General features: G+C 36.6%; 5 protein-coding genes across 5 annotated transcripts; all 5 read left to right on the top strand.

Moving 5' to 3' along the window:
• The first annotated feature begins 258 nt into the window (after window positions 1-258).
• On the top strand, window positions 259-980 carry LOC142973281 (cuticle protein 19-like). Its single transcript, XM_076114919.1, has 4 exons — window positions 259-270; window positions 432-572; window positions 656-822; window positions 911-980. Exons 1-4 carry the CDS (start codon window positions 259-261, stop codon window positions 978-980), a joined length of 390 nt encoding a protein of 129 aa, XP_075971034.1.
• Window positions 981-3,776: 2,796 nt separating this feature from the next.
• LOC142973280 (cuticle protein 19-like) lies at window positions 3,777-4,584 on the top strand. The gene is made up of 4 exons (XM_076114918.1): window positions 3,777-3,788; window positions 3,962-4,102; window positions 4,214-4,380; window positions 4,470-4,584. Exons 1-4 carry the CDS (start codon window positions 3,777-3,779, stop codon window positions 4,537-4,539), a joined length of 390 nt encoding a protein of 129 aa, XP_075971033.1. The 3' UTR covers window positions 4,540-4,584.
• Window positions 4,585-6,330: 1,746 nt separating this feature from the next.
• Window positions 6,331-9,183, top strand: LOC142973279 (uncharacterized). Its single transcript, XM_076114917.1, has 7 exons — window positions 6,331-6,367; window positions 6,525-6,665; window positions 7,053-7,219; window positions 7,598-7,672; window positions 8,467-8,518; window positions 8,624-8,728; window positions 8,947-9,183. The coding sequence occupies exons 1-7, from the start codon at window positions 6,356-6,358 to the stop codon at window positions 9,181-9,183; spliced, it is 789 nt and encodes a 262-aa protein (XP_075971032.1). The 5' UTR covers window positions 6,331-6,355.
• Window positions 9,184-12,967: 3,784 nt separating this feature from the next.
• Window positions 12,968-19,593, top strand: LOC142973278 (uncharacterized). Its single transcript, XM_076114916.1, has 5 exons — window positions 12,968-12,979; window positions 13,060-13,164; window positions 13,255-13,485; window positions 19,170-19,274; window positions 19,357-19,593. Exons 1-5 carry the CDS (start codon window positions 12,968-12,970, stop codon window positions 19,591-19,593), a joined length of 690 nt encoding a protein of 229 aa, XP_075971031.1.
• Window positions 19,594-21,408: 1,815 nt separating this feature from the next.
• LOC142973277 (uncharacterized) lies at window positions 21,409-24,586 on the top strand. The gene is made up of 5 exons (XM_076114914.1): window positions 21,409-21,420; window positions 21,498-21,602; window positions 21,685-21,915; window positions 24,160-24,264; window positions 24,338-24,586. Exons 1-5 carry the CDS (start codon window positions 21,409-21,411, stop codon window positions 24,584-24,586), a joined length of 702 nt encoding a protein of 233 aa, XP_075971029.1.
• Window positions 24,587-24,765: the final 179 nt, after the last annotated feature.

Here is a 24,765-nt window from a genome sequence, read left to right as displayed (position 1 = left end):
CTATAACTAAACGTTAATAGCAATTTTATGAATGAAAACTTTTTGAAAGTTCACCGAGTAATGGGTGAAATGAGGGTTCGAGTTTGAGGCCACTGTCAAAACGAGTTGAATTAAACTTGTTATGCATTTTTCGCTACACATTGCGAAATAGAACCAGCTTCAACCTAAAGTCCTTTTGTATAAAAAGAAAATGCAATTCTTAAGGGATATCAGTTGTCTCTTTGTACTTACAAAGCAAACACAAGCAACTTTAGCAAAATGTACGCCAAAGTAAGTATTTAAATTACGATAAATTCAATATTATTCATTTCAATATCTTGGTCATCACCACCTGGCTCTTATCTCCACTGATTTTAATGTGCCATTTTTTAATAGTTTTCACTGCTACTGTCTTATTCAAAACGTTGCTGATACACTTTCATCTTTTATAGATCTTCCTCGTCGTAGTCGTGTTGGCTGCAGTGAGCGCGATGCCTCAACATGGTCACAAACATGAACATCATCACGAGCCTGCCTACTTCTCACAGAAACTTATCCAGCACCACGGACACGCTGAGAAAATCCTTGTTGACGTAAGTCCAACAATAGAAATGCAAAGGGTATATTTAGTATACTAAAATGTCTTTTTCGCTAACTAATTATTTGTATGATACAGGGCCACGCTAAGTACGAGTTCGCGTATGAAGTGAAGGACCCTCACACTCACGACATCAAGCGTCACCACGAGTCACGTCACGGTGATGTCGTGAAGGGCGAGTACAGTCTGCATCAGCCCGATGGCACCATCAGGGTCGTCGAGTACAGCTCTGACAAGAAGACCGGGTAAGTTCAAGAAAAGCATTGGTAGCCCAGTTAACTGGCATATTGCAGTCGTTTGTTCTTAACTAATTCGTTATTTTATTGTTAACAGATTCAACGCTAACGTGCATCAGAAGGGTCACGCCAAACACATCGTTCCTGAACACCACCACCATCACTAAAAGTGTTATATGAAACCGTTTTACCTCTCTTGTCATAGATTTAAGATTGTTATTGTCTATTTGTTGAATGTAAATATCCCAAATAAATAGTTAAATGTTTGAAAATTATCTAATTCGTATTATTTCAACCTGAAATATTTGAATACTAATGTATGTTAAAACAAACATTTTTAATAAATATATAGGGACATTTGTACAGTAACTTATATGATAGATTAAAGCAAATATAAGAATTCGGAGTCTTTCACGTCGTAGAATTCCTTCATGTATCGATCGCTGGTAGATTGAATGACTGTCCGACAAAATTAACCCAATTTCATTCGGAAAAACAAGAAACAAAGTGGAAAGTAGTCACCTATTTTTCGGTCCACGAAACTGTAAATAGAGATGTTATAATGATATTGAATGTTACGATACAAAAATTGGTTATCACTAGCCCAACCACTAGAACTGGGTCTTACGAGAATTATGCTCTTGATCATAACAACTTATATTATTAGACAAGCAAGTATAAGGCATTATTTGCTTTTAACTGTACAATGCAGCACGGAGCAAAACGCATCGAGAAATCTTGGCTTAGATATGCTTACTCATATTCATGATTTACAGGAGGAGGACACACTATAAATATGAATAATAAATACACATTTCAGAACATACACTGTAAAAGACTAAAGGAGTTAAAAATGTAATTTTAAAGAACGCCCATATTGTTTTTTTCTTCCATTATTAAACTGTCTCGTTTATATATCAGCTTAGCCTTTCTTCCAAGCTATGTTGGAGTCGGCTTCCAGTCTCACCGGATGCAGCTGAATATCAGTGTTTCACATGGAGCGACTGCCTATCTGACCTCCAACCGCGCAACCCAGTTACCTGGGATAACACGATACCATTCGGTGAGACTGGTTGTCAGACTTTCAAGCTTCTAACTACTGTTAACGACTGTCAAAGATCTTCGAAAATGACAGCCGGGACCCACAATTTAACGTGCCTTCCGAAACACGGAGGAACTCGATATGTATAAGATGGTCACCCATCCACAAATTAACCACGGCAAACATGGCTTAACCTGAGAGATCGATCCGCGCGGCTGTTGTTAACTAAGCCACGAGCTCGTCTGTCTCGTTTAAATGGTGAAATTTAAAAAAAAACATTTATTGTGAGTAAGTTCAATTTATTAACTTCAATTCATCCATCAAACTGTGCACGCACTATTTTTTTTTGTTTTTTTTTTTTTTTTTTTTTTTTTTTAATAACCCATATCTGTCCCACTGCAGGGCAAGGGTCTCCTCCCAAACGAGGGGGAGGGGTTAGGCCTTGAGTCCACCACGCTGGCCAAGTGCGGGTTGGGGACTTTGCATGCCCTCAATAATGTATTAAACAAATTTTAGGCATGCAAGGTTTCCTCACGATGTTTTCCTTCACCGTTAGAGCAAGTGATAATTATTTATAATACACACATAACTTCGAAAAGTCATTGGTGTGTTGCCTCGGATTTGAACCTGCGACCACTTGCGTGGGAGGTGCCAACTTAAACCACTCGGCTATCACTACTATTTATTGATATATATAACTTAAACCACACGACTATTTATTGATATCAATAAGTCTAAGTCTGCAAGTTTGGGGCGGTTCAACTTGATTGTTAGAAACTTGTTACAATCCCAAACAGGACGAATACATAATAATATGTGATTAGCATAAAGTATCCGTACGTCGTTTCTCTACCACTATCGACTACCGACAACCGGCTAGCTATCGAAATGTTGACATTTAGAATGTACTGCCAAAATATATCCTTCGATACCCGTCAGAGGCGCTGATGACATTTTAATACATCAATTCTCGATGATAGGTCGATTGCCGGTAGTCGATAGTAGTAGAGAATTGAACTACCAATCTGAATGTAGGCGTATCGATATATTTCTAACATTGTAGTTCAAAAATTAGACTGTATCAACACACCGATTATTTTCTAGATGCTATGCAAAGTTCGAGGAGTTTGTTTTTATTTTTTGCCTGACATATTAAAAAAAATCTATACACATTTACAAAAAAAACACAATGAATTCAAAATATAACTTAAAAGCGTTTCCAGGGACGACTTTACATTTTCTCAAAACCCTAAAGAGCATTTTCCAAGTTAGTTTTAACCGCAGTTATGAATGTTTGTATGACTTGAAGCTATAAAGTTTAAGTTATAAAGGGTCGAGCACCACATTGAGTCGTATGTTAGACAAAATAATATAGCACTCATAATGTAGCCAAATTATGTTTTGTAATGTAACAAAATAGTTATAAATTCTTCTAATATTATAAACACGAAAGTTTAAGCGACGGTTATATGTATCATTGTTTTTATGTCTGCCACTCTTTCACACAAGAACTACTAAACCGATTTTAAGAAATTTGGTACACTGATGGTGCATAACCTCGACGATAAAAAACGAGCACAATACTTCTGAAAGTTCCAAATCATTTTAAAAAGATAATTAAATTAGAAACGTTAAATATCGGGTCATTTAAGTAATAATACAACGAACACCATAGTGCTCTTATGCTTTCGGTAGAAGGACCTAAATCGAACGTAATGAATTATACCCAAATTCAGGGTTCGAGGTCAGAGTAAGCTACATTAATCAAGTAGCCAGTTACAAACTGGTTAAGCGTTTTTACTTTACAAGTTACGAAAGTAGCCAGATTAAAACTGAAGCATTTTTGTATTTAAAGCAAATAATATTCTGAAAGGTTATCAGTTGTCTCCCTGTATTAACAGAACAAACAATCATTTACAAAATGTACGCCAAAGTAAGTGAATAAAAAAATGTATATTATGTTTATTTTAATTATTTGGATTTGATCTCGAAGAAATCTTCATCTAGATGAGCACGCAGTTCTTTGGGTCCTTTTACTCAGTAAATTCAGGACAGGTACTTGTATTTTGTAATGAGATTCTAAAAACAATATGACTTTCCACTTAGATCTTCCTCGTCGTAGTCGTGTTGGCTGCAGTGAGCGCGATGCCTCAACATGGTCACAAACATGAACATCATCACGAGCCTGCCTACTCTTCACAGAAACTTATCCAGCACCACGGACACGCTAAGAAAATCCTTGTTGACGTAAGTTAACAAACATTTAGAATTTCCAAGACCAGAAGTATCCACTTCATTTGTTTTCTGCTTTAATTACTTGGATTTGCCATCTTACCAACTGTAACTGATATTATACAGGGCCACGCTAAGTACGAGTTCGCGTATGAAGTGAAGGACCCTCACACTCACGACATCAAGCGTCACCACGAGTCACGTCACGGTGATGTCGTGAAGGGCGAGTACAGTCTGCATCAGCCCGATGGCACCATCAGGGTCGTCGAGTACAGCTCTGACAAGAAGACCGGGTAAATTAAAGAAAACGATTTAAAGAAAAGATTATTCTCTTATTATATTTGTTTGATCATTTATTAAGACGTTGTTATATTGTTAACAGATTCAACGCTAACGTGCATCAGAAGGGTCACGCCAAACACATTGTTCCTGAACATCATCGTCATCACTAATTATTTAGTTCATTTTGATTTAATGTTTTGTTTTATACATAGCCGCTATAATACATGTTCCGTTATAATATAGTTTTAAATTGTTAATTATGTAAATAAAAATAAAAAATATTCCAATAATAAAATATTTGTATCATTCTATTCTACATTGTAATGCTTAAACAAAAGTTTAAATAAATGAGAAAGTAAATAATTTAAGAAAAGACAATTGAACTATAAATAAAAGCACACTGGAATAATGCGTGCTATCCTGAAGTTTGAACGTGGTTCATGAACCTTTTCATAGGTTATTTAGAAAATTGAGTAATTTTGTTACTACTGAAAAGTGTTTATTACATAAAAGTTTGAAAACTTTTATGTAATAAACACTTTTATGTACTTTCACTCGTAATGTGTAAACCCGTTTATATACTTTCAAGGTATTTTAAAGAAAAAAATTAACTTATTTTCAGTTTCATATTATTATAAATTATTTATAACATTGACAAAAGCTATAAAGGACTGAAAACGTAGCTTTGTAATACTTCAACCTAGACTGTTTGATTAACTCTTTATTACGTAACTTAGGCCATCATTGACGTTCAGTTACATATAATTTGCTAGTAAGGTAAGTTAAAAAAGGCCACAAATATTTAACTCTAGATTCCATATGACACATTGAACTAAAGTTAAAGGAGAATGGGCACTCCTGGGCGGTCGGCGGCCATTAATGAAAGTAGTGTCAAATTAAAGTAATGATAACTAGGAACAACTTTTACTAAGAACGTTTCGCTGCAATCCTTTCAGGAAACAATATATTGACATGTAAATATAATGGAATTTCATAGAACAAATACAATTATTTCGTGTCTGTAATGCATTTAATGTTGTGTAATAACGTTACATCTTCTTATAACGATTGCAATGCCATCAAAATGAACAATAATCGTAACTCGTATCTATCTATCATATGGTTCACCTAGTTTCAAAGTTGTTCAAGCCGCCCGAATGTTATCTTAGTTGACAACAACCGGGACCGACTTTTTACGTGCCTTCGGAAGCACGGAGAAGCTCAGTTCAAATACCACAATGCGGTCACCCATCTATAGAATGACCGCGCCAACGGTTGCTTAACCAACAGATCGTTTACCGACATGTGAGCGCAACTGGCTATGAACGCCTCGTTTTTAAGCTGAGCATTCAAGACAGAAAAGTCGTCTCAGTGAATATATTATAGAAGAGCAAGATGTTTACTTGTTACGATATTTATATATTTACTTGTTAAGATTGTTCGAATATTAATAATGTCTACATTTGTATGCAATAATATAAATAGTACTTTTTATTTAATCTGCGAATATAAGCCAAAAATATGTTTTTATACTATTAAAAGTGCTCAAAAACAAAAATGTATTTTGTTCATCATATAAGTGCGTCGCGGCAATAAAACTTCTACATGGTGATTATAGGACCAAACTACAGTAAAAAAACAAAAAATCTAGTTTGGCCGCGGATCGCCCAGGCTCCATACTATTTTGCCCATTCTCCTTTATTTAACTGGTGAAATATGAGTACAGTAGCAAGTAACACGTAATATGTTCTCAAATGTACCAGTAAAACGTAGGCTCTAAAAATCGGAATCACACACGCAAATATATTTTACGAAATCGTTTGAATTACGCATACACAAAACGGTCATAAATAATTTTTACGGTAGTTATACGGTCATTGAGAAAGATATCAATATATCTTAATTGCTTTTGTTTTCAATATAAAAAGACATGGACATTTGAAAATATGTATCAGTCTACTGACTTAGTTCAATCAAAGCAACAAAATGGTTTCTAAGGTAAAAATCGTAAAAAAGTTTTAGCGTGTTCTGAAAAGTGTTGAAATACAATTTTGTGTCAAACCGTGTACCTAGTAGTGTTCTTAACAAAGTGTATCTGTGAGTGAAAATGATTCTTCTCTGCATCAATTTTCTAATGATAAATTGGTTGCCATAGGTCCTGTGCGTTTTGGCCTTGGCAGCGGCTGTAGTGTCAGCGGACCACGCTCACTCGTCGCAGCACATCCACCGACACGATGGACATCCACATGAAGTTATCATACACGACCATCACGGACATCATCATATTGATTTCTATGTAAGTTTAAGTCGATGATGAGCGATGGATGTTTTACCTTTCCTTTATAGCGCAGTATTATATTGAAATATTTTGTCGGTCCCCTTTAGACTGTGTATTATTTAAAAACATTATACTATCGTGCATATTTTAGTTATAATAGTATAATTTATATTATTTGACTAACAGTACGCCCTCAAAAATGGGTGTAAGTTAAGTGCTTCATAAATGTATTTCGTGTTTTCTTTCCTCTTGTTCTCGCTGTCGCAAGTTCTCCAATCGTCATTCAATCGCTTTCTTTAAATGGTTAATGGATACAAGTCAAAAGGAAACAGAAATGCGACATTAAGTTTGTTCACTGTTATCACTCGTAATCATCATGTTGTTATAAACGTATTATTATCGCAGGCGCATCCTAAATACCACTACAAGTACGAGGTGAAAGACCCGCACACGCACGACCTCCACACGCAACACGAGGAGCGCGACGGTGACGTCGTCAAGGGATACTACTCGCTTCACGAGCCCGATGGTACTGTCAGACATGTGCATTACCACGCTGACAAACACACCGGGTAAGCAAATAAACATTACTGCTATAGCATTTGTGTACAAATGTTTTATTCGTTATATCTTTCTTCTTGCCTGTATCTTTATTTCCGTTTTACCTAGACTAGAAGCTAATTGGTCTAACCATCAATGCTTTTAAAAGATGAAATAAGTATCTATTGAAAATATTTTTTAGTCTCAGGTCTCGCTAGACGTTAATATTTCAGTAATATACAGAGGTTTTATATTTCGTGTAGAGGCAATCACATTAGATTCTGATTTCCTGACTATACCTTCTAATTGGAGCGGCTTGAACAACTTTGACACTAAAATTGAATACTTACCATACGATATGAAGAACTGTAAGTAAGAGTTAACTAATGTTCGTTTTTTCTTTTCCTCAGTTTCCACGCAGACGTGAAGCATATTCCTCACTTGCACAAGCATCCTCATCATCATCACCATCACCATCATCATTAAGGAAATGATTCACCACAAAACGCCTCTTCGTTAATGTTGACACTGTTATACTATTATTAAATACCTCCTGTTGTTGTATTATAAATAAATATTCTTTTACTCATAGTATTATTTTTATTTACAACCTAATAGAATACCTAATTATTATAAAAAAATATTTTATTCATTTACATAATGAATATGTGACGGTTTCAAAAAATAACATCGGTTTATATTTACGTAGTGACGCCAATATTTATTGAAATTACTTAAAAAATGAAGTAAATTAAACAAACTTGATGATTAGATTTCGTTATCAAAATTTAATTTATATTGATTACTGACCGCATAAAAACGTAATCGCGATTACAAACTCATCTGTTGCATCTATACCAAGCTTAAAAAATACCTCTTGAAAAATACTTTTAACAAGGGTCAGTGACCTATTTCAAAATTACGCTCATGTAAGTAGTAAAGAATTTCATCTCAAAGTAAACTATATTAACACCTACTGCGTTTCAAAACATTATTAAGTTTTTTTTAACAAGATCTATTTATGACTACAATGCTATCTTGTTTTTTTTACATTACTTCATTATCAGCAAAAGTATAATTATGTCGGTGAAAAATGATTTCATGCTACTATCTTAACACTCAAAACCTCAATATGGAGAAATGTAAAAGTACGAAGGTCGATGACACTCATTTCGTCCAAAAATGCAGGTTCACATAATAAACTAGTTATAACTTAATTACGAGCCGGTAAGTATCGCATGCGTATAAATAGCCTATACTTACATTTTCGAATTATCAGTTCACTTTCTTCTTTCGAACAGTTAACAACAAAATTCAAAATGTTCACTAAAGTAAGACTACTCTCAAGCAGCATCATACAATTTATACGTACAAGTATTTATAGCTGTGATTATTTTATCACTTCTTGAACTAAACTGGTGGTTCTCATTTTGCAGATCTTCCTAGTCGCCGCCATCATCGCCGCTGTGAGCGCTCAGGATCATCACCACGGTCATGAACATCATCACAAACACGAAGAACACAAACATGTTGACTACTATGTAAGTTATGCAACCATGAGCTAATGACTTTAGGTTGTAGGTAATTTTGATGACAAACTTACCTATGTGTCACAGATCCACACAAAAAATACTTTTTACAACGGGAAACCTTTTCACACGGACGAAGTCGCGGGTGGAAGCTAGTCGACTATATAATAGCAAATTATATAATAGCTCTATCTTTGGTATAGGAATAACCTTTGACAATTATATCCCAGGCTCACCCCAAATACGAGTACGCGTACGAGATCAAGGACCCTCACACCCACGACATGAAGCACCAGCACGAGCACCGCGACGGTGATGTGGTGAAGGGCGAGTACGCCTTGCACCAGCCCGACGGTACCGTCAGGATCGTCAAGTACCACGCCGACAAGAAGACCGGATTCCACGCTGACGTCAAGTACGAGGGACACGCCAAGCACATCGTTCCTGAACATCACCACCACCACTAACCTAATATATTCTGTGATATCGCTTTGTTAAATAGTTATAAAATGTTGTTAATTTTAGAGACACAATAAATTATATCAAAAAACATACTCTACCTATCATTACTACATTTATCGTCATCGTTATTCATGTCTGAATCCTAACCACTGCCGGGTAAAGACGTCGCTTCTCTAATCCCACTGTGCTAATTTGATCCCATAACCGTTAATTTTTATTAGCGAATATTAGATACCTACATAAACAAGGTTTTAAGACAATCTTGCTTCCTATCGTCGTACGAGCTATAGACCGAGATATATAGATCAGTGATCACACTACACGATGATTAGTGGCGCGATTCTGAACCACTATCAAATATCGACAACCGGCTAGCTATAGATAATTTTTGTATTACCACTGAAGAGCGCCTTTAGCGGGGGCCGTAGGAACAATGTTTGCAGTAAATTTAAAATGTCACATGTCATAGTCTTGACACCTTACCCCCTTCTTACCACTATCGACTATCGGCAACCGGTTAGCTATCGAGAGATTTTGGCATGGCTTTAGTTCACAAAACGCGCCAAGCTTATAGTGAGATACGGTGATCCTTTAAGAAAACAGATCTGGAAAGCACTTTGATTAGAGTGGTTTTAAAATGTATGTTTGTTTGTATGCCATAGTTGTAAAACGCACATATCTATACTAATATTATAAAGCTGAAGAGTTTGTTTGTTTGTTTGTTTGTTTGAACGCGCTCATCTCGGGAACTACTGGTCCGATTTGAAAAATTATTTCAGTGTTAGATAGCCCATTTATCGAGGAAGGCTATAGGCTATATAACATCACGCTACGACCAATAGGAGCAGAGTACCAGTGACAAATTTTACAAAAACGGGGAAAATTATGATTCTCTTATGTGACGCAAGCGAAGTTGCGCGGGTCAGCTAGTAAAATATAAAACTATAATAATAACTTTAGGTGCAGCTGCCATACCGATTACAGTGACTTTTATTACAGGGACGGAAGTCATCAAAATGTTTAAGTATCAGGCAATTAACACTTTACATAGGGTGGAACTTTCAGGCACTATTACTACATTCAAAATCTTGATACAAATGAATATTCAAACTTTTTTATTCCGAAAATAAAATTACAACATGAAATAATAACAGATCTAGACAATTGTTGTCCGGAAAGTAATAAAATGAAATAGTGTTCATTAATCTATTCAATTTAAATAAATTGCATTAGTGTGTTGTACAGCATGATGTTTGTTTGATGAGTTTACATTACAAATTAAGATGTACGTATGTGCACTAAGAGCATAATGTTTCCTAGAACGAGGGATCCATGTTTAGTAGTTAAGCAGTCACAGTTAAGAGTATTTTATATTATTCTGATATGTGAAAGAAATTTAATTAAAAAAACAACTAACGATGCTTTCAATTAAATGATTTATTTTCATATAAAACATTTTTATATAGAAATATGTAGCAATAATTTATTTTATAGTTCTGTTAGTGGTTATATTTTGATGGCGTGGTCCTTAGTGCGTCCAACGCAATCAAAGAAGAAGAAGAAGAAGAATAGAATGTTAAGCTTGAACTCAAGAAATTGAGTGTTTCATTCTTACTCATTGTACCACTGACCCTATAAGACCCTTGACAAGGCAATTGTTATACAGCCCCCTAATATTTCTTAAATTAGATATGTTATTGGAAGGTACTAGTCAACTAGGTACTAGTATTCACTAAACTGGCACTTCGCTTAACTCGGATCGTGACCAAAAATATTATGCTGTCAGAAAATGAGTTCTCTGTCAAAGTGCTTGTTCACGTTGGAACTCGCGGGCGCGGTGGCGGGCGCGGTCGCGGGGACGTGGCGATTTGTGTTCACGTTGGCCGCCAGGCGGGCGTTTGGCTTAAACTGGCTCAAACTGGTTGATCTTACTTGACATCGCGCCCGCCACCGCTAGTTCGACGTGAACACACACGAACATCTTCACTTGTTTGATATTGGCGCGAGCGCGCCACGCGGGCCGCGCGCGACGCCGCTAGCTCGCCCGCGACTTAGACCGCGCGAACGGTTTGTACGTGAACACTTCGGTACATCGCCATATGTTTGATATTTCGCGACCGCGCCCGCCACCGCGCCCGCGAGTCAACGTGAATGAGCACTAATGCTTTCGGGAAAACGCTAGAACATGAATGAAATCTAGATGACGTTAATGGAAAATGAATACTATAACAAAAAAAGATTGTTATCATGTGAGAATTAAAAGTGCAGTCAATTAAGCTTAAATTAGGTAAGAATCTCGGAATTCGAGATACCCAGCTGTAAGTCTGTAAATACTTGTATATTGACACCCTAATAGTTGTCTCAAAACTACATATGGTAGGGTGTACGCAACTATAAAATTTCAAGGTCCAAAGTCCCAAAAACCGGTTTTTTGAGCTTTTTTTGTAAATATCTCATTTCCTATGGAATTTTTGCATTCGTATTCATTACCAATATTGTACAGTATAAAATTCTCTACAAATTTTGTTTGAATTTTTTTTTTACGGTGTACCGTTTTCGAGATAGAGGGGGGAGAGCGCGCGGTCACAGGATCATTTCAAGTCAACCGGTGCCTCCGGTCGAAGATGCGCCATATATATTATAGTTGATGAACTATCGATAAATCAATGATTAATAAATATTTGTCAATTTCTATTAACTATTACATTATTTTTTGTCATTTTTTTCATAACCTATCCACTTTTTATTCAGTATTAATTAACTTATCAACACTTACCTGCCCATGTAATTGCAGAATTTTTCATGAAAATATAGGCACTATATTTGAATTTTAACCTAATTAATATTAATAACTTCTTACATGATGAAAAAAAAACAAATAAATCAGTATTATTGAAAAGATATAGATTTAATATAATTATGAAGAAAATGATGACACCAATGACTTTTCGAAGTTATGTGTGTATTAGAAATAATTGTCACATGCTCCAACGGTGAAGGAAAACATCGTGAGGAAACCTTGCATGAATAAAATTTGTTAAATACATTTATTGAGGGCATGCAAAGTCCCCAACCCGCACTTGGCCAGCGTGGTAGACTCAAGGCCTAACCCCTCCCTCGTTACGGGAGAAGACCCTTGCTCAGCAGTAGGACAGTAATGGGTTAAATTTATTTATTATTATAATCATTGATTTATCGATAGTTCATCAACTATATATGGCGCATCTTCGACCGGAGGCACCGGTTGACTTGAAATGATCCTGTGACCGCGCGCTCTCCCACCCTCTATCTCGAAAACGGTTCACCGTAAAAAAAAAAATTCAAACAAAATTTGTAGAGAATTTTATACTGTACAATATTGGTACTGAATACGAATGCAAAAATTCCATAGGAAATGAGATATTTACAAAAAAAGCTCAAAAAACCGGTTTTTGGGACTTTGGACCTTGAAATTTTATAGTTGCGTACACCCTACCATATGTAGGTTTTGAGACAACTATTAGGGTGTCAATATACAAGTATTTACAGATTTACAGCTGGGTATCTCGAATTCCGAGGTGAACTTACTATAATGACTGGACTATAAGAAAGGTAGAGTAAAAGCTTAACAAGGTCGACCATATCTCCTTATTGTACCGACATCGTTAAAACTAACAGGTTATAACTTAAGTCTTGCATAAACTTTCTTGATTGTAATTTACTTCATTTTATATAAAAGGACTTTACATTCGTCTTTTCAGTATCAGTTCACCTTCATCAATCGAACAACCAACAACAAAATTATTCAAAATGTTCACTAAAGTAAGTATTGCTCTTTAAGCAATAACCAATTCTTCACAATAAGCCCATTGGACTTCATTAACAATATTTTCACATTACAGATCTTCCTAGTCGCCGCCATCATCGCCGCTGTCTACGCTCAGGATCATCACCACGGTCATGAACATCATCACAAACATGAAGAACACAAGCATGTTGACTATTATGTAAGTACCTACATATAAGTAAATAATCACACGGTCATGAACTTGTATTTCGATACTAGAAACACAGGCTGACTTTGTTCTATTTGCCAGGCTCACCCCAAGTACGAGTACGCGTACGAGATCAAGGACCCTCACACTCACGACATGAAGCACCAGCACGAGCACCGCGACGGTGATGTGGTGAAGGGCGAGTACGCCTTGCACCAGCCCGACGGTACCGTCAGGATCGTCAAGTACCACGCCGACAAGAAGACCGGATTCCACGCTGACGTCAAGTACGAGGGACACGCTAAACATATCGTTCCTGAACATCACCACCATCACTAAACCAATAATACTGTGATACGACTTTGTTAAATAGTTTAATAATATTGTTATTATATTGTTAGGAATAAATACGAATTTCACCTTACCTTTCTAGTTTTAATCTACAACCCGACATAGATATCGTCCCCGTAGAACGAAAAGTCATTAAGTAACAAAATGTTCAAAATCGACTTATAAATACCAATAAAATCAGTAATTTTTTCTCCATATTTCTGTCTTACTCTCGTATTCATAACGTAATTATTTAGAAAAATGTAAATCGCGAGACTTAATTAAGTACATTATTTGATTTGTGACAGTTGAGTTACAAGTAACTAAGTCACCTGATTACTTTTTCTCTTCTTTGTTGAAAAAGATACTTACGCATTAAAGTTCCTTATCTACTTTTTCCGCATTACTCCCTATAGGCATGTCTTAAAAAATAGTAATGCGAAAACTCATCAAAGTGACTTAGTAATTTTATTGTATGTGATATTTTGTGCGAAAAGTAACTAACTACCATTAATTATTTTTCGAGCTATATTATTTAAGACCAGACGTTTAAAAGAAAAAACGACAACTTACTATAGTATTCTGGTTAATATTTTCCCTGACTGTAGATGACATAACACATTAGAGTATTATAATTAAAATGTTTTGGCTACTTTTCACTCAGCAAAAACACTACTAGATGAAAGGTTGGTAACTATGTCCCGTGATACGATGCTACTTAGTGATATTACGCCCTTTGACCTTAGGACTCTCGCCGCGCCCGCGCATTATTGCAGTCATTCGCAGAGGCGTATTTTAAGATGGCGCGCCCTGGGCTCCGCTAGCTTTCCGCCCCATCAAGGAATGAAAAAACTAAACTTTATTTTCATTTTTAACAAATTAGTTTTTGACATTGTCCTGATCAATTTTATTTATTAAATCGGCTTTAATCAACCTTCACCTCCTCTGGGCAGGCTGAGTCGTCCAGATCTGTAATGCTCAGTTCCGCGGTCTTTGTGGGCCTGGACACTCGGAAGGTGTCCTCCCCGATAACTTCCCTCAATTTAGAGGCCAGGACATCCGCTTTTCCGGTCCCTGACCCCTGGGAGCTCAATATTCGAGCTCCCGTAGCCGCAACCCCGAAGCGGACTATTTCATTGGCGGCTTGGTTTATTTTGTCCTTTGCGTCCCTAATAACGTCTCTATATGTCGCACTGCTTTTTGCCCCCTTCTGCTGCAGCTGGAGCCCGAAGATTGGGCGCCTTCTTCTTCCTTCTTCTTTTATTACAGAATTGATGAGTATCTAAACGACAATAGCTCTTGGGATTAGTCGCTCGCTTGATTAGGATTCTTTGAAATTAGAGAACTTTGCCATAAATCGTATAAACTCAGTAGCAGTAGGTCTAAATATTGTAAATACATATATATTGTTACATACAATTTGATGTTAATCATAAAACTGTCATGTTCTTTTATATTGTTTACAACCAATTTGGTCACTTGCTGCCCATATTCTTATTATCACATGCTAGTAGGTGCTCCCAACATACGGTATGATCAGAGACTAATAAATAACCTAACTATATTAATTTTCCTTAATTGACGTTTAGTCTATATCGCTGATTGTTGGCAGCTCCTCGCATGATCAATTATTGTATCAACCACATTGTAAAACTTTTGGCGATTGAAAAGAGTGGCCGTGAGTTTCTTGCTAGCTCTTCTCATAAGGCACCACCCCCTTTCCGAGCTAGTGGTAGATTCAGTAATTGTAACGATTATCATAAGTGTCAATATTTAACCTAAATGAATAAATGATTTGATTTTGATTTTCTTGCCCTTTTTGTCGGCTTCCGTAGCCTTGGGCGCCTTGCTATTTTTCCCGACGAACTGCTACTCTTTGGCAGCCGTCGGTTTAGTGAACGGCGGTTTGGAAGCCACTGCACTGTAAGACGCGGCTGTTTACCCTGCTTCTCCTTGGTCCGGAGACCTGTGAGCTGCAGTGCCTGTGACATGTGATCGACCTCCTCTTGCAAGCGATAATTTTGGGCCTGACGCGCCAAATTCTCCTTCGTGGCATACTGCCTGCTCGACTCCGACACTGCCAGTTTGATGTTCCTGGCAGTGTCTTTGAGGGACTTTATAAGGGTCACCCTTGAGGTGACCGGATTTGAAGGCCACCTCCACCACTGCCTAGTAGTGAGTGAGGATAGCGTCCGCCAGCTGGATGGTGAATTTGTCCTTAGGATCATTGTCTGACACTTGCTAAAACTGGGCGTGCTCCGACCCTCCGCAACTATGCTATGCAGTCAATACTGCTGGGCTTCTTGCCCCTGATCTCCTCGGGTTTGAGCTTCTCACCTCTCCCACTTACATCATTTGGGTCGTTTTCAAATTTATATTATCCAAACAGTTCCCGCGAGTGTGGTGGCAAGTATCGTTCCACCGAGGTAGAGGCCCCATAATCCGGTGACCCTTATACTACTGGAGGGCGGGAGGTGCCCCAGTGGCCGCTTGCGTCTGGTTTTTCTGGCGCGGGGGTCCCCGCAAAGCGAATGAACTCTGACCACGCAAGGCCCCTAAAGGGGGCGCCACTGCTGGAGTTACTCGGGATTTTCACAGAGGTGGTCTCCTCGCGACCCAGCCGGTTAAGGCAAGGCCCTCGGTCACGGATGGACGGATTTACGATAGCCGACGGTTGACGAGGGCGGCAGCGGCCTGGCTCTTCGTCAGCTCGGGGCAGTGTGAGTGCCTACTGAGCCCGTCCTCCCACTGACGGCTCACCTGTCCCGCACCTGTGTCCTCAGCAAACAGAGGGACACGCACAGTAATTTTTTGTTACTCGCGATTACTGTTTCCCCAACCTTTCAATTCTACTAAGCCTCCTCACCACGACAAGATGCAGACCCAAGAGAGGAAACCGGCCCGGGCTATAGCCCTTCTAGCCCTAGGGTAAATACACCCCTGCAAGGAAAGATTTGTTAAATCTTTGTGTCAAAGGTGCCATACCAAGCGAACTTTATCCTTGGTATGAATCTTTACCTGTTAGTAACGATGTGGTGGATAGGCTATGTGAGCCTGACGTCACTTAGCTCGAGGAAGAAGAGGAAAATGATGTGGCTACATCATTAATGCTGTTCTGTTGATGATTTTGTAACGTGTTCTTGTTCGTTATGTTTTAATTAGGTTTTGTATGCTTAAAGACAGTTTTTTTTTCAAGAAATGTTGCCTAAGAATGTTGTTTTACTTTTAAACTTTTCAACTGATAGGACACTAGTTTTAAATTAGGCAATTAATTAATAAATAAGCAAAGTCTATTTAGTTGGGTATTTTATTTAGACATAGTTATGTAAAATATGTTTTACTCCTAAAATAACTAACTGATCTTAGTTACTAGTATAATATTTAAATGCTGATGCGAAAACTAACTAACTACATGTGAAAAGTAACTAAGTGACAGATAAATAGGAAAACCTTGGGGTAAAACAAATTATCCTTTACAGTTAATAATTTATATACTATTTTCGTGGTTTAATACATATAACATATACTTAATTAATATATCTTCAAAAATAAACCTTTCATACATCGATAACTAATCTCCGAAAAAAGTTATATTTTTTTTTGTCATTTAAGACATAAAACACCTCGTATCTCAAAATCACTTAAGTGTTAGTTAGTGATTTTTCGCTCTACAGGGACGATATATATGTATTGTTAAGAGAGAAACGAGAAGTGGCTCTTATGAACTTGTCCAGAGTGTCGGTTGTTTGGTTATCTATACATATAATTTTATTATTGAATAACTTAGATGAAACAATTTAACAGAATAGTCTATAAAATACCTAAAACGTAGTCTTGTAGCAAAAATACCTAAACAATAAAGAAAATTTAATATTCATTACAAAATAATATAAGTAAACAAGGTGTTCAAAAAACTATACGTTAAAAGTAAACCGTCACAAACAGACATTTTAAAAAAATGCTTAAGTATACTTATTTCTTTGTATAATAATTTAACATGTTAAAGAATATACTGATACCGGAACACATTTTTATAATGAATTCAGCAAAACGTAAAATTTCATCGATATCAAAATATTAGTATCAAAATTCCATTCTGACGAGATTGAAATAAAACTTAACTCTTAACTCTAAAAACTACAATCAAAATAAGAAGGGGTCTCTTCTTACAATTATTTTGCGATCTTAATACACTATAAATAATTGAAAAAGTATCAGAAAACATAAATAAAAAAAATATCTCATGTTCCTAGAGCATGAACGACTTTGTTAGAAATCATGCCAAAACTAAATAAGCATTGTATTTTGAGGTTAGTCATTTAACCAAAGCTAAGCTACGGGAATGTTAGAGCTTTGTATCTCGCAAAACTGACCATCTAAAGAAAAAAAAAAGGTTTGTTCGTTCTACAGCATAAACAAATAATGAATAAATCGACATTGCCTATGCGGGAGTGACGAACGCCACCACATTTTTGGCAGACAAACGAGCTTGTGGTCAGTGGAGAATTTGAGGATGTTAGTGTTGTAGAGCCCATTTTTGTCACGCATAGGTCTTTTTCGCCACATACTAAGGGGATAATTTCATAAAAATTTACTTCTATACGACGCCACCTTAATCATATGCAATATATGGACCCAGGTCAATGGCGTGTAGTCTAGAAATCGTTAGGGTATCGTCTTTTTTAGTATTCTAGTTTTACCACAATCCTACTTTATCTTTTAGAATGTTCATGATATAAAAAGTATAATTATATTTACCTCATCTCTGCCAGGCAAAGATATCGCCTTGGAAAGATAGAGATTTTATGACGTTTTACGACTGTGGACAAAGTTAGCAACACTGTGCTCGATCCGTGAAACGAGCAAGACAACCCATTCAGTTATGAACACTACTATTTTGATGATAGATGTAGGCATATCGTAACACGGCCTATCTGACCACCACAACCCTATACCTGGGTTATAACACGATACCCTTCGGTAAGACTGGTTGTCAGACTTTCAAGCTTCAGACTACTGTTAACGACCATCAAAGATCTTCAAAAATGACAGCTGGGACCCACAATTTAACGTGCCTTGCGAAACACGGAGGAACTCGATATGTATAAGATGGTCACCCATTCACAGAACAACATTAGCAAGCGTAGCTTAACCTCAGAGATCAATCCGCGCAGCTGTTGTTAACGAGCCCCTTAATGTTATAAAAGCTATGTGTAAACGGCTTTTGAAGACTTAATACTTTTTAAGCCGGAAATTTCTGCTATGAGAAAATCTATCCACAGGGTTTAAAGCAAAACAGATAGTATCTTATAAAAACAATAGCAGGAATAGAATTTCTTAATGGATCTGCCATTAAGAAATTGTTGTGTGAATTATTGATTTATAATTATGAAAAGTAGAGTAAAAGCTTTTCTCAAGGTCGATAATTATCTCAATACTTAAAACGGGTTTACAATAAGCAAGCTGTAATGTAAACTCTTGCACAAACTTTCTTACTCATATGCTCAATGAGTGCGTACACGTATAAAAGGACAATTGACTCTTTTTAATTTATCAGTTTTCATTCACAAACCTTACGGTAAACTACTAAAAACACTCAAAATGTACACTAAAGTAAGCACTACAATTTTTTTTTTTATCCGAGCTAATATTATCAGATTTTTTTAATAAAGAAATACTCTTAACAGGTTCTTCTAGTCGCCGCTATCATCGCCGCAGTCGGCGCTCAGGACCACCACCACGGTCATGAACATCATCATAAACATGAAGAACACAAGCATGTTGACTATTATGTACGTATAACGAAATATTCCAACGATCATAAATTTGAATCACTATCTAAGAAACACAAACTAACTTTTTTCTATGTTCTAGGCTCACCCCAAGTACGAGTACGCGTACGAGATCAAGGACCCTCACACTCACGACATGAAGCACCAGCACGAGCACCGCGACGGTGATGTGGTGAAGGGCGAGTACGCCTTGCACCAGCCCGACGGTACCGTCAGGATCGTCAAGTACCACGCCGACAAGAAGACCGGATTCCACGCTGACGTCAAGTACGAGGGACACGCTAAACATATCGTTCCTGAACATCACCACCATCACTAAACCAATAATACTGTGATAATAATATGAACTTGTTAAATAGTTATAACGTTGTTATATTTAAGAATAAATAAAATGTAATCAAAACAAGACTATTTTATGTCCAAGGCTTCACTTTTAAAGCGAGTCAGCAAGATTCTTGAAAATTTCCTAGCATGTCAATGGATAGGTTTTGGTTCCGCTAATGTCTAAATCTATGTCTTCTATGTACCACGTCTTTTTTGGGCACATAAGAAAAATAAATGGCACATTCAGATGTTGTGGCCATCGGGTTCTTATGTCTGTTAAAATGCAGGAGACGATTACAAAACAAAACTTTTCTTTAGCGGCAATCTCAGTGGTTATTTTTGGTAAGAAAATAAAGTTTACATAATGTATAAAATAATATTAAGAATAAAGATCAAAACAATTAACAGTGTGCAGTGTGCACAGCAAAGCTGACGGGTGCGGCATATTTTCTATGTAGTTCCTGCGGAATAAATATGGTTAGTACCTATTACGCAATTGACGGTGCGCTCTGTTGACGCAAACGTTTCAGCGTTTCAGGAAAGAAAGCCTAAGTTAGTTTTAACTATGATTACTATTGAGTACGGCTATCGAGTATCTTGTTTGTATTTTAACCCTTTGACCACTATTGTCGGCTATACTCGACAAATCAGAACGGGCTCACGACGCCATATTTTTGTCGACATTTGCCGACGAAAGTATTGGAGCGCGTTTTGATTTGTCGAGTATAGCCGACCGTGGCGGTCATAGGGTTAAATGTCATACAAAAATAGTTTCGGAAAAAGGAAAGTCTGCGTATTGACTAAACTCTGGCAGTTCCTTTTTAGCGTAATGATGAAGATATAACAATGGTTTTACTGCTATATACAGAAAAAACGCTTAAGAAAAGCGTATTTTGTTTTCTATCGCAGCCGCAGAAATAAGTAGTTTCTTATTTGAGCAATTGATTATTAAAACTAATGTTTCAGGATAATATATTTAATATGCATATTTCCTTCGACTAGCAGGATGAAATTTAGTTGACAGAAGAGATAAACGGAACCCATTGAGTAAATAGTCTCTTTACTAAGTTTTTAAAAGTAAATAAATGTAAATTCAAGAAAGTTTTTAAATAAAAATACAAAGTCTTATTACGGAATATTGTTATTACGTATGGACACAGTGGTGTCTCGTAGCTCGAAGTGTTTTTTAGATTATTGGCGTGATGGGTTGGTAACTTTATAAAAGTTACCGACCCATCACGCAAAAAGTTTATCGCGGAGAATTAGACAAAAGTTATATAAAAATTGACATAACTGTCGTTAATCTCAAGGTGTTTGGCAATGCCTTTCTTCGGAGAAAAGTATGCTTGCGAAGATGATGCATGCAGACAGTAAAAAAAATATTGCTGATCTACAACTTCCAAACTGTTTAGACGTGGTAGAAATAGCTTAAGCCAGGAAGTTATTCTCGGTATATTGTCTTAATGAAAATAACTGTGGCACTTTATGATTTTATTAAAACTTACGAAAGTTATTATTATCAAACACAGAATGTACGAAATCAATGTTCAATTATTAATGATAACGTGATTATGTGCTAAATATAGAACTTGATTTATATTTTTAAAGTGTAAGTAAAGTAAAAGTTCCCAAGGTCGAACATCTTATTATTGTCGCAATAAAAGTACAAAACAAACAGGTTATTAAGGTATTACCGAAGCTTTTATAAAGCTTGCGTTAAAAGAACGAAACGAGTATAAAAGAACAACGTAACGATTTCAGATTATCAGTTTACTTCCATTTACTGAACGACCAACAACATTAAAACAAAATGTTCACTAAAGTAAGGATTTCAATAAATATTTGATAATATTGTTGACCAATGAGGATGGGATAAATAAATAAATTGTACCTTTTCAGATCTTCCTAGTCGCCGCCATCATCGCCGCTGTGAGCGCTCAGGACCACCACCACGGTCATGAACATCATCACAAACACGAAGAACACAAGCACGTTGACTATTATGTATGTATAACGAAATATTCCAACGATCATAAATTTGAATCACTATCTAAGAAACACAAACTAACTTTGTTCTATGCTCCAGGCTCACCCCAAGTACGAGTACGCGTACGAGATCAAGGACCCTCACACTCACGACATGAAGCACCAGCACGAGCACCGCGACGGTGATGTGGTGAAGGGCGAGTACGCCTTGCACCAGCCCGACGGTACCGTCAGGATCGTCAAGTACCACGCCGACAAGAAGACCGGATTCCACGCTGATGTCAAGTACGAGGGACACGCCAAACACATCGTTCCTGAACATCACCACCATCACTAATTATTGTATACTTAAAGTTTATTGTTATGACTGTTGAACTGTGTTATATTATTTATAAGATTAAATGTGAACCAAAACGTTAAAAAATATTGTCTTTACTCTATCGTATCAATTACTTTATTGCTATTAGGTACATATTAATGATATAAAAACAATTTTAAATTTTCATGACATGACCCAGAGATGTCATAATAACTTTGTTTTAATGGCAGCGGTAAACAATATTAGCTACAACCTGAAACCATAGTGAATGAACAATTGATGTTGAATCCTCTATGATTTCATACACTACCTTGAACAGCATATAATAACTTACCTAATGCAGCCAGTCAAGACCGATGTTTTGGGCTGTACACTAGATTTAAATCGTCATGCTTAGCTGCAGATAGGGCACTCAAGATATAAATCAAATCAGATCAAATCAAATCATTTATTGGTATGATTTTGGGTACAGCAAGGTCTTACAAGGTATTTAGTCTCTCCAAGAACCTGCCAATGGGCACATAGAAGATACAGAAAGAAAATTAGCAGCTGAAACATGCGGTGTGGTAGACTTAGCAAGTAGCATGGAAAGCATAGATTTTATAAGTTTGATACAAAAACTAATCATAATGGCAATTTTAACAGCACCAAAAAATAATTAAGTTTCTGTTGAAAACAGTTAAAAAAGATAAAGCTGTTCATTCAGGGAATGACAAACAGGAACAGGAGCAATAACAATTTACTCCTACAAAAAAAACTAGTATGGAGTTCAGAGATGCTTTTTAACATGAAAAATTAGTTGACAGAAAAAAAATTCTCGATGCAAAAATGAATATGCAAGGAAAAAAGTAGCAAATTAGGAACTCGGTCGTATTGCGTTAAATAAATTTAAATCGATCCTGTTCATAGCATATTTACAGCTCTTTTAACAACATGCGTCAGGTTTGAAGCCCTAGTCTCAATGTTATTTCTTCTTACTAGTAGGTCCAAAGGTTTTGAGCCTTCCTTGTAAATGTTGATATAATTTATATACAAAATTGGATTTTTTATCTGACTGCTAGTTCCAGACAACATGTTTTTTTAAATTTCTATTAATAACATTGTTATTCTTAAATATATGAGTGTTGCAAACACAGTTGATGAACGTGGAATTGTATATAGCCTCTGTACTACAAACCCGTAAATTTCTAAAGATTTAAATTTGTAGATGCATTTTGTGGTCCTTTTAGTCAAAAAACACATGAGCTCATAAACTGATAAGAAATACAAAATGCTATGCATGCCAACGACTCTATCCACGCGAATAAGGACCAAATAAAATCTAAAATAAACTTACTCATACTAATTGTGTCGTAGTGCTGGGAATGAGTCTTCTTTTATAAAGCATCATTAACTTATGCCTTTATTACACCATGCAGGCAAAATAAGAAAAGTAAACTTTGCATTCATTAATTAAATTTATAGTAGTTCATGTAAGGTTGGATCATGCCGTTTTTGTTCGTTCTTAAGTAAGAAACATATGCTTATGTACACACTTTGTAAAGAGATTAGCGCGTCAAGTTTGAATCCTCGATCAATTGCAAGAGGAGGCTAAAACGTAGAAAGAAGAAAACGTAGGAACCTACTAGGTTATTACAGCTTTTAGTAGATAGGTAACTACCGTCTGTCTGGTATCGCCAATTCTAAATATTATGTCTATCAGGTAGTTTATCCTATGAAATGTTTGTAGTTGCTTTCATTCATTTGCTGTCCCTATATTTAGCAAATAGATTATCCGACACTTAAATATGTAGATAAAAACTGTGAAACTGGCCCTAAAACTTATATTGATGGATAAATATATTGCGTTGGCAAACACTGATCATACTTATTAATTGGCATTATAGCAATTAATTAATCGGTGTTGATAATATAATACTTTATCGTTCAAAAGTTACAGAGAATGAAGAAATGTAGAGTAAAAGCACCTGATTTAATCAAGGTCGGTTATATCTCATTTCGTTCCAAAAATCTGTAGGTACATAATGAACTTGTTGTAACTCATTAAAAATTCTTGCAAAATTTTCTTGATTTACTCGAGCGAGTAAGTATAAAAGGACAACTTATCAACTTTTGAATTATCAGTATCCCTTCATTCTTTTAACAGAAAACAACCAATCTTATACAAAATGTTCACTAAAGTAAGAATTGTTTTCAAAAAATATATTTTAATCAAATTTTGTGAGACTGGTTTATTGATCTCGGTTTTGATTGCAGGTTCTTCTAGTCGCCGCTATCATCGCCGCTGTCTACGCTCAGGATCACCACCACGGTCATGAACATCATCACAAACACGAGGAACACAAGCATGTTGACTACTATGTACGTTCTAACGATTACATATTATAACAGCAAATCTTTAGCTTTAACTCAGGCAGAGCAATAACTTTTTACAATCATCTTCCAGGCCCACCCTAAATACGAATTCGCTTACGAAATCAAGGACCCCCACACCCATGACCTGAAGCACCAGCACGAGCACCGCGACGGTGATGTGGTGAAGGGCGAGTACGCCTTGCACCAGCCCGACGGTACCGTCAGGATCGTCAAGTACCACGCCGACAAGAAGACCGGATTCCACGCTGACGTCAAGTACGAGGGACACGCTAAACACATCGTTCCTGAACATCACCACCATCATTGATTCCGTGATAAAGAAGATATTGTGCCTCTAATGTTAAGTTTCGTTGTTGATTTGTTGTAAATGTGATGTGTTGTTAATTAGAATATACCATTTTTTAAACAAAACACATTTTATTTCCCGACCATTTACCCAATAAGGATCCTTAATAGAGTAATATAATGGATCCTTAGCGTTTTGCT

This window comes from Anticarsia gemmatalis, chromosome 5 (assembly GCF_050436995.1).
Source record: "Anticarsia gemmatalis isolate Benzon Research Colony breed Stoneville strain chromosome 5, ilAntGemm2 primary, whole genome shotgun sequence".
Taxonomy (NCBI): domain Eukaryota; kingdom Metazoa; phylum Arthropoda; class Insecta; order Lepidoptera; family Erebidae; genus Anticarsia; species Anticarsia gemmatalis.
The sequence above is the reverse complement of the archived record's forward strand: the minus strand, read 5'-3'. Positions and strand labels throughout refer to the sequence as shown.

Bases quoted from the DNA above. Each gene is read 5' to 3' on its own strand.
- LOC142973277 (XM_076114914.1), top strand. The intron at 21,916-24,159 runs CACTAATTATTG...TTTTGATTGCAG, and splicing joins TTCCTGAACATCACCACCAT to GTTCTTCTAGTCGCCGCTAT. The intron at 24,265-24,337 runs GTACGTTCTAAC...TAACTTTTTACA, and splicing joins ACAAGCATGTTGACTACTAT to ATCATCTTCCAGGCCCACCC.
- LOC142973281 (XM_076114919.1), top strand. The intron at 573-655 runs GTAAGTCCAACA...TGTATGATACAG, and splicing joins CTGAGAAAATCCTTGTTGAC to GGCCACGCTAAGTACGAGTT. The intron at 823-910 runs GTAAGTTCAAGA...TATTGTTAACAG, and splicing joins AGCTCTGACAAGAAGACCGG to ATTCAACGCTAACGTGCATC.
- LOC142973279 (XM_076114917.1), top strand. The intron at 7,220-7,597 runs GTAAGCAAATAA...TCTTTTCCTCAG, and splicing joins CACGCTGACAAACACACCGG to TTTCCACGCAGACGTGAAGC. The intron at 8,729-8,946 runs GTAAGTTATGCA...ATTATATCCCAG, and splicing joins ACAAACATGTTGACTACTAT to GCTCACCCCAAATACGAGTA.
- LOC142973280 (XM_076114918.1), top strand. The intron at 4,103-4,213 runs GTAAGTTAACAA...GATATTATACAG, and splicing joins CTAAGAAAATCCTTGTTGAC to GGCCACGCTAAGTACGAGTT. The intron at 4,381-4,469 runs GTAAATTAAAGA...TATTGTTAACAG, and splicing joins AGCTCTGACAAGAAGACCGG to ATTCAACGCTAACGTGCATC.
- LOC142973278 (XM_076114916.1), top strand. The intron at 13,486-19,169 runs CACTAAACCAAT...TACTCTTAACAG, and splicing joins TTCCTGAACATCACCACCAT to GTTCTTCTAGTCGCCGCTAT. The intron at 19,275-19,356 runs GTACGTATAACG...TCTATGTTCTAG, and splicing joins ACAAGCATGTTGACTATTAT to GCTCACCCCAAGTACGAGTA.